General features: G+C 35.9%; 1 protein-coding gene across 8 annotated transcripts in view; it reads right to left on the reverse strand.

The window, feature by feature from the left end:
- LOC106877583 (piezo-type mechanosensitive ion channel component 1) overlaps window positions 1-10,065 on the reverse strand; it is a 141,934-nt gene that overhangs the window by 14,283 nt on the left and 117,586 nt on the right. For all 8 annotated transcript variants that reach the window (XM_052975090.1, XM_052975089.1, XM_014926523.2 and 5 more), the window contains 4 exons: window positions 8,624-8,793; window positions 7,858-7,977; window positions 5,343-5,419; window positions 4,449-4,656 (listed from right to left, as the gene is read on the reverse strand). In XM_052975090.1, coding sequence (XP_052831050.1) covers window positions 4,449-4,656; window positions 5,343-5,419; window positions 7,858-7,977; window positions 8,624-8,793 — 575 coding nt within the window. The remainder of the gene's footprint in view (window positions 1-4,448; window positions 4,657-5,342; window positions 5,420-7,857; window positions 7,978-8,623; window positions 8,794-10,065) is intronic.

The raw sequence follows: 10,065 nt of genomic DNA on the forward strand, positions 1-10,065 counted from the left end.
TCTAACACACACACACACACACACACACGACGGACTTTTTTCAATTTCCGTCTACCAAATCCACTCACAAGGCTTTGGTCGGCCCGAGGCTATAGTAGAAGATACTTGCCCAAGGTGCCACGCATTGGGACTGAACCTGGAACCATGTGGTTGGTTAGCAACCTATTTACCACACAGCCACTATGCTTGAAACTGCACTCCCATACTGTCTTCATCAGCTGCTCATAATTCCCCTATTACCTGTCTAAATTGATAAACTGGCCAAAGCAACAGACTATATAGTGGTTGACAATGGACAGGAGAGAGAGAGAGAAAGAGGCAAGTTTAAACTAACATGCACCGTTGTGTAGGAGAGAGAAATTGAAGAGAACAAAGACAGAGAGAAAGGATAAAGAAAAGGAGAAAAATGTGGAATTGTGTGAGGAATATGAAGTAGAGGGAGAAAGGAGGGAGAGAGAGGAGGCAAACTTAGACCAGCATGCAATGAGAGAAAAATACAAGAACTTGTACTTTAGTGTAATGTCTAGTGACAACCGCAATCATTGCCTCAGCACCAATCATCTGGATGGCTGACAGTAAGAGGAAACATCAAAAAGCCTCCTGTCAGGATCTAGATAATGGTGCACGATATTGAATGGAAACCCATCTTTGGTGAGTCATCCAGTCAAGTACCTAAGGCAGTGAAGTAACCTAAAGATATATATATATATATATATATATATATATATATATATATATATATATATATATATATATATATATATACCAGAGCTATGCACCCTCGTTCTGTGAAATATTTAACCAAAATTTATTGTAGTATTCAAAGCGCTTTGTGAAGTGAGCTACAAAGAAAGAGAGGAGAGAGCATGGAAGAATAGAAAGGAAGGGATCTGTAAAAGGGGGATAAAAGTAGGAGTGAGAGTGTGAGAAGTTGAGTGTCACCCCCAAAAGGGATTAAAGGAAAACGTTAACAATCGAACAAGTACCTTGCTTATATATCTCCAGGCCATGCAGGGCAATAAAAAATAATGTAACAAACATCAAATGAACAAAAACTCAAATATACTGACAGCCTGTTACAATAATAATGACTAAAAATTATAAATAAAAGGCAAAACTGAATACATTAACTGCAAAAACGAAATCATTGTAGTTACGGGGGGGGGGGGAAGAAAAAAAGTAGCCAAAATCTGTAGAGACACATCTAAATAGTGATGGGATACTGTACTGGATTCTTGACTATGTTATGAGTTCATCTCAACTTCAAGGCAAGACATTTATGCAACATTCTACACCTGTGGTTCCCAAACCAGGGTTTGCATGACCCTTAGGGTTCCATAGAAGAGTTTATCATTAAAATTTATGTGCAATAAATTGGTTTTGGTTCTACAATACACAAAGCATTTTAACAACTATTTGTTTTTTGTTTTGTACGATTCCAAATAATATTTAATTACAAAAATACAATAGGATTTTTTAAACATCAAATGGTTGAGGATCCATCTAAGTGAAACAGGAATCGAAGAGGTCCATCTGAGAAAAATGGTTGAGAACCACTGCTTCATACCATTTCTAAATTGCACTGATTAACCAAATAATTCCTTCAGAGATAATTTGGAGCAGAACAGAAAGAATTTTTAACCCTTTAGCATTCAGATTACTCTATCAAATGTGACTGGCCACTAAAGTCAACAAGTATCCCAAGAAGAAGTAGGGGCCAATGTGGGCTCTTAGTTAATCGCAAGAATTTTAGAATGAAAGACAAGACTAGGCCCACTCGGCAACTATATCATATAAACAAAGATGTTTTGTTTTAATTTGCATGAAACTTAAGACAGGATAAGAGGCTACGATGAGATTCATGTCTTTCTTAGCTGTATTAGTGATACGATTTCAGCAATTCCCAACCAGGTGTCAAAGAGAGGCTAAAGATCTGATTTATGAAGTCATAACCAAGTATACAAGAGGAATCAGTGTGTGTGTGTGTGTTCTGATTATGTAGATGTGTTGGGATTAGATAGAACAGAAAGTTGACTACTTTTTAAAACTTAACATCTTCTAAAGCAACAACAACAACAACAACAAATAAATAACATTTAAAAGGCAAAACATTTCAAATGAAAGAAATCAAAAGTAAAACAATGGCAAAAAAAAATAAAACAATGGCAAAACAAAAAGCAAAAACAAAGAACTTGGAGATTCCTGCAACTCTTTCAGTTCCTTCTTTAGTTGTCTTTGTTTCTTTTTGTTTTTTATATTATCGATGGAATTCTATTTCCAGTCAGATGTCTTTTCTAACATCAATTGATACTCAAATGTGAAGTTTATATCAAACAACATTTTCACCATGTTATTTTTGCTTTCCACCAAATATCAATGGCATCCCTCTTATCCAACCCTCATTCAACTTCCATCAAACACCCACTGGCTTCTGACACTGGGGCAACAATCTTCACAAACCTTCACCCAACATATCAGACAACTTGTCGCCTAAATTAAAACCATTTCCCCATACACGTCCACCTTGGCAACAATCATCAATGATCATCAATGTCCCAGTTGATTTTCTTTTTATCAAAACTCGTTCAATTGCCACAGTCATAACATATCTTTATCGTACTATTTTAAGATCATCATAGTCCAGATCAATGAATGTTCTGCAGATTAACAAATATTGGCAAGCTTATTATTTCCTCTGGAGATAATTGTATAACACAAACAGTTTAGCTTGATTAATCTCTTTAGTGAACTGTCTCAACTATGACATAAATGATTAATTCTCCTGAAGATGGAGAAAAAAAAATAAAGCTACGGTCAAGAATTTGCTCATTTTAAGTAGCTGGAAGAGATACATCAACATGTCCGAATATGGATGTTAACTTGAGTTTTCATATGTGGGTCCTGATTGGCAATTACATCAATGAGTTGCTTATAATTAATGACCAATCAATAACCAATCAGAAATTATTAATTATCATACCTGAATCCTAACAGTCTCCTCTCAAAGCTAATAACCATTCTCTATTCTTTCTCCTGTCTGGCTCTTCTACTCTATCAAATCTTCTTCAGAACTAACTGGCTGTGGCCCCCTTCACCTTATCCCTACTAGAACTCCTATGTACTGCTACTGCAAAACATTTACCTTAAATATCCCTATCTTGAATTAACTACACTTGTCTCACCTACCCTATTGTTTTAATCTTTCTTTGTAATAGCTACAAATGAACATGGTTCTTTGTCTGTTTTGTCCACACCTTATACATACGGGATTTCCCGATGCCTCCCACTACACAAATGAGCAGGTGTTACAAAAATATCACAATAACCATCAAATAAAATTCAATAGCAAAAACAAAAGAACATCAAAAATAAAAAAAAATTAAAAATTAAAAACAAATAAGTGAACAAAGAAAACAACAAAAAAAAAGCTGTAATATAAAACAAAGCATTCATTATCATCATTGAATGTTAATAATTCTGATTAGTATTCTTTCTACTTTAGGAACAAGGCCTGAAATTCTAGGGAAGGGAACAAGTCAATTTTATTAACCCCAATGCTCAACTGGTATTTATTTTTATTGACCCCAAAAGGATGAAAGACAAAGCCAACCTCTGCAGAATTTGAACTCAGAATGTTGCTAAGTATTTTGTCCAGTGGATTAACGATTCTGCCAGTTAATGTTATACAAGAACATTATCGTTTAAACCAAAGGCAGCAAGCTGGGCCACAGAATTGTTAGCACCGAGCAGAATGCTTAGCACCATTTCATCTGTCTTTATGTTTTGAGTTCAAATTCTGCTGAGGTTGACTTTGCCTTTCATCCTTTCAGGGTTGATAAATTAAGTACCAGTGAAACACTGGGGGTTGATGTAATCAACTTAACCCTTCCCCAAAATTTTCAGGCCTTGTGCCAATAGTAGAAAGGATTATTTTTTAAACCAGATAAACAAATTGACGTGCTTTCCTTCACTAAATACACAGTACACTATCAGCAGTGGGATATGAAACAAGAGCGAAGAAGTGGTTAAACTTGACCATTGCATCCTACAATAACAATCTTCTGATTTGGGCAGATTAACAAATTTGTAAAAGGGAGGCAACTTATAACTGTAAAACAGACTTCACTATATTACTGGTACAAACCTTACGGATTTGAACACATTTGTACTGGCCGACAAGGTCATTCTAATTAAGCATGAAGTAGCTTAATGAAACAGAAACACAATATTGATTACAAGAAGGAAGCAGAATGACAGATAAAAAGGATGTAGACAAGAAAAGAAGGACATGGATTAGATAACAACATGTGGACAGTAGAAAGGATTTGATTAGGAGACAACCTGTGGATAATAAGATGGGGAGGAGAGTAACACAGTAAAAGAAAAACGAAACAATATGTAGACAAAAAGGACAATGAATATGAAAATAAAAGATAGACATTACATACCCATAGCCAGTAATTAAAGAGAAAGTGGCTGGGGCTATACGGTCATTGAAAGTGACCAATATCAAACGGCTAGCGTTACTCTTCGAGTTCGGTTTCCAGATGTTTAAGTCAGTTTCTTCAGAAACATACCACCAGTCTACTCGACCACTGCTTTTGCTTATATTTCCAGACCGGAAACCCAAATATATGTCAGGTTCTTCTTTTTCTTCTGCAATAAAAACAAAAATTTCTAGTACCAGAAAGTAATTACTGTAATCACCAATATCTTGAGCTGCTTATACCAACTGCAAATTCCCCTGAAAATCTTCAAACTAAGAGGAATTATAACGATTCTAGATCCTAAAAGAAACAGCACCACACAAACTAATCACCTTCTTATGCACACTTGCAAGAATTTTAAATATCATCAGCCTACAAATCCCACTTTACAACATTGGTTCAACCCTCTACATTTAACACCACATCCATTGGAGGGCGCATGGCTCAGTGGTCAGAGCATTGGGCTCACAATCATGAGGTAGTGACTTTGATTTCTGGACCAAGTTGTGTTTTTGAGCAAGGCACTTTATTTCACGTTGCTCCAGTTTGCTCAGCTGACAAAAAAGGAGTAATCCTGTGATGGACTGGCATCCAATCCAGGAGGAACATATACAACACAGAATTAAGGAAATTGACATTATGAGTTTATGGTTTGGGAAGGACCTTTGAGCCTTGTGTGTATGTGTGTGCGTGCGCGTGCGTGTGTGTGATTGTTTCTTGGCTACCAGAAGGTTAGCCCAGCAGCAGTAACTTTGATAGTAACAGTTATTTAAAATTTAAATTGTATACACATATTTCAACTTGTATAAATTAGTAAATCCAACACAAGTGTACAATAGCAAAGTTATAACTTACTCATCAAGGGATGTACAACCGAAACAATACCATTGTTCTGCAACCTCATAAACGGGTAGAACAGTTTTGGTATGGCGCTGAAATTAGAGAAAAAATAAAAAGACATATTTCTAAAGGTAATCACTTCATAAAAGTTTCTTTCCTTTTTATATATTTTGTACAGGTTATCTGGGTCATTATTTTCTCTTTAACCTTGTTGGAGTGGAATGAACTAGACCAGTGGTTCCTAAAGTGGGTGGTGCTGCTCCCCTGGCGGGCAGTGGAAAAATCCAGTAGGGCATTGACGAAAAGTGGGGGTAATAATGGGGTGGCCAATGGATGTAAAAACAAACAAAATAATGGGTTAATTAGGTTAAGTTTTATTTCTGAAATACAGCTGTTTTGAATTTGCTGCAGAAAGTGGTCTGTGTTTGTGGTGGTGGTTAGTAAGGGACGGTGTTAGGAATGCGGCCTGGGTACCAAGGGGGTGGCAGTCCAAAAACGTTTGGGAACCTCTGGACTAGGCTTGCCCAAAGTCTAGAAGAACAACACTCAGTTATGGAAGATGATCACACATGTGATTGGGGCCATCATTAAAAAATGGATTGAAGGGCCACGTATTCAAGTTTTACAATAAGCTGTATAAGTAAAAAAAAAAAAATAAAAAAATAATAAAAAGAGCAGCCATTGTAGTTAGAATTTCTGGGAACATGGTTAGCTACTTCCTGACCTGGTGGGATACAAAACTTGGACAATCACTAGGAGAGGAAAAATCTATAATGGTGAAATTATTCAGTAGGTGTGTACTAAACTGTAAGACTTTAAAATGTGTGGTTGCAATTTTAGAAGCAGAGATTATTAAGGAAGATTTTCACTACAACCTTGTGTGGATATGTGCAAGCTTTTTAATCCTCATTAATCCATGATATTTTTTGACTGAAGAGCTTTCCTTAAGCTTTCAGTCCACTTCAGAGAGGGAAAATATAGCTTCTGCTTAAAGCATAGGATTTTAAAATTTAGTCACTGTTTTAATTGCTTCTTTCTGTTGCCAAATTGTCATCAAAAAGTTCCAAATAGTGTAGCAGATTATAACACCTAATTCACTTGTTGTCTGATTACTATTGCCTATAAATCTCGCCAGGAAAATAATAACTCATGTGGGCTGTTATTTCAACCAGAAGTGATTACCAGCAAGTTTTCATTGTTTTATTGTTACTTTGCACAAAAGTCATCTGCTCGTTTTGACAAAAACTAAATACTGAAATTTAAAATTCAGTCCGACTCTGAAGGATCTCATCCAAAATGACATTGACATGGAGATGCTTCATGTTAGAGTAAGACTTGCTCACGAATCACTAAGCTCATCAAATCCAGGCTGCTTGCTATGATAATAAGAAATATCTGACAAACTGTCTGTCTTTGTGAGATTCCATTAATGTGAAATTTCTAAGCTGACTGACAAGCTTAAAGATTTATTAAACATTCATCTTATGTCTTCTTGTAAGGAAGGAAATCCCATTTAAAGATTTTTATTCACAAAGCTTGTCAGTTGGCAGCAACCAACACCACCACCACCACCATCATCAACAGTATCAGTTGCAGTGGTGGTGGCATCAGTCACCATCATCATCATCATCGTCATCGTCGTCATCACTACCCTTCTCTTCTGTCACTGAATGAATTTAAATACAGCTTTCTTTATCTGTTTGTTTGTTTTCATCTTTCTTTCTCTTCTACGCTTCCTTCCACTTTTACTTGTAAATGTGAAAGTCTGGCAATGCATCTTTATGAAGCCACTACTGACACCCTATACAGGAGCTTCCAAGGTTTTACACAAGACTGCCAAATATTTCACCTCCAAAACACACAGTAAATGAATGAGAAACTGTTAGCATTACAAGACTGAAGGAAAGATATTTACGCATGATGTCACCAGGTCCTGCATTACATCCTGTCCTCACCACATAGGTACCTCAATGAATCACTTGTCCATATCTTTCCATAATTCCTTCCTGAGTCACATAGATTCACAGGGCCAGTTTCCTGGATTCTCAGGTATAGACACTCCCCCTTGGAGAAGATACTATTTTGTTGCAGGAATGCTCATTTGGAATTAGATTTCTGTTATGCTAAGCATGTTACTATATCACCATTGTGGAAGAAGACTGATTTCAACATAATATTCATGGATGCTCAACAGATTCAGTGTAAATAGCATCCAGGATTACAGTTCATACTTCTTAATGTCAAAACAGAGCTTGTATATAAATTTTTACCACTTGAACTAGACACAGATGATACCCTCAAAAAGAAAAAAAAAAATGGGACGGTCATAGCTTCAAAGTCTTTGGTTATAATAGGTCTGCCTGGTGAGCACTGACCTGGGGCTGAACATCACTACGAACCGTAAACAATGCTATACATTATCCAACATGCATCTATTCATTATACAAAGATTTATGCATATGAAAAACATACAAAATAAAAAAAAAATAAACACATTTGGTCAGACAATGAATTAATTAAGACTACTTACACCAGTTGACTTGAATTTCCACCACTGATGATTTGAGCAAGTTTGCTTGCGGTGTCATTGGTGAGCGTGACTTGAAACTGCTTAGAGAAGGTGCCTGGAGACTGAGGTGATCTCTTACCTCTGAAGAGAGAAAAGGGTGGAACAATCCTTTTAGTTAGTATAACAATCATCCTATAACAGATTACAGAATAACCTCCCATCAAACATGTACATGGACTCGGGAGGCTTGGATTTCTAACGAAGCAGACGATGACTTAACTCTGATGATACACTGTCATCATGTTTCTTAAGTAAAACTGGGACCCACTTTATCAATCTTGTCCTCCCCAAAACAATTAAAAACATACATTATATGGTTCTATAGAGCTATTGGCAACATGACCATCCCCAAATACAACAATAAAAAAACAATTGTTATATTTCAGGATGGTCATTTTTTTGTTTTTTTGCCAAATAAACACATGCACTATATATTCCATTCTTCATTCGTTTATATTACTGTTCTTATTTTATCTTATGTCCATTGTCTGGAAATCTTTCGTCACACATATGTGACCTTTTCAGTAACCCCTTAAAATAAGAACAGTAATAAACGAGTGAAGTATGTAAATATAGTGAGTGTGTTTATTTGACAGAAAGAAAAACAAAAAAAAAAAATGACCATTCTGAAATATAACAATATCTGTTTTCAACACAAGGTTTCACATCAGGAATCTTGCAACACAAATTTGTAAACGTAAAAAAAAATCATGAAAAAAGCACTTACCTTGTAAACGAGACATCAAGATCCATGTCCATATGTTTGGCATCCATGAGGTCACGAATGAGTTTCTTCTGACTTGGTGGACTTATCCCCCACACAGATGTTGATTCGCCATTGATAGTGATTACTGTAATATCTTGTGGGTCATAGCTGGTTAGAAAACTGCTGGCCCTCTGTTTCGGAAGTATGTATGTATGTATAGATATAATTATTATATATGTAAAGAGTTAGCATGAATGTAAGACAGAGAGAAGAACAGAGACAACAGAAAGCAAAATAGGGATACTTTCAATTGGAAAAAAAGGAAGGATTCTGAATATTAGCATAAATCTTGAAACTAAAACATCTTACTAGCAATACGTGAACAAGATGAAAGCCCTCAAATCAATATATTAACCCTTTCAAAAGTTGAAAGTTGTTGGTAGTGTTTTATCTTTTACTTGTTCCAGTCAGACTGTGGCCATGCTGGGGCACTACCTTGAAGGGTTCGGTTGAACAAATTGATAACTCATAACTTACTTATTTTCTAAATCTGGTACCTATTCTATCAGTCTCTCTTGCTGAGCTGCTAATTGAACAATGCAACCATTACATCAATTTAAATGCAGTGCTATCTTCAGCTGCCCTGCATTTAAACTGATGTAAGGATTGCATTGTTCAATTAAATGGATCTGCTTGATGGTCGTACTGCACCATCACTGGATACCCTGTTGCTTATTTTGATTTTATTCACCTTATTTTGAGTTGTACAGATAATACCACACTAATTTTTGGTGCTTCAACTTACGTACCAAATTCCACTGAATCTCAGTTATACATATATATATATATATATATATATATATATATATATACATACACATGTGTGTGTTTGTGTTTGTCCTCCACACCACCTCTTGACAATTGGTCTTGGTTTGTTTATGACCCTGTTAGAATTTGTGGGGAGGGAAATAGTCAATCACATTGACTCCAGTACTTGACTGGTACTTATTTTATCGACCCTGAAAGGATGAAAGACAAAGTCAACCTTGGTGGAACATGAACTCAAAACACAAAGACAGACAAAATACCACTAAGCATTTCACCTGGCAAGCTAACGATTCAGTCAGTTTGCCACCTTAACAATGAAAATAATAATAATAATAAAAATAACCACCATAGGACTGCAAAAATACCTACTCCAGAAGCAAGGGAAACTAATACAAATAGCCACAAAACACGAGCAAAACAAAAAACTGTTTTCAGTATTTAAGGAAGCTGACAAATACAAACAAGAAATCAATCTACCTAACAAATACGAAGAAGAAGAAGAAGAAACAACAAAAGCTATAAAACAAATGAAATCCTAACTAAAACTAGAACAGCAACGGACCATGATAAAACGATGGCAAGAAAAGCCCCTACATGGTAAATACTGGGCTAAACTAAATGCGAAAGAAATAGAC

Source organism: Octopus bimaculoides, chromosome 20 (genome assembly GCF_001194135.2).
Source record: "Octopus bimaculoides isolate UCB-OBI-ISO-001 chromosome 20, ASM119413v2, whole genome shotgun sequence".
NCBI classification, from domain to species: Eukaryota; Metazoa; Mollusca; class Cephalopoda; order Octopoda; family Octopodidae; genus Octopus; species Octopus bimaculoides.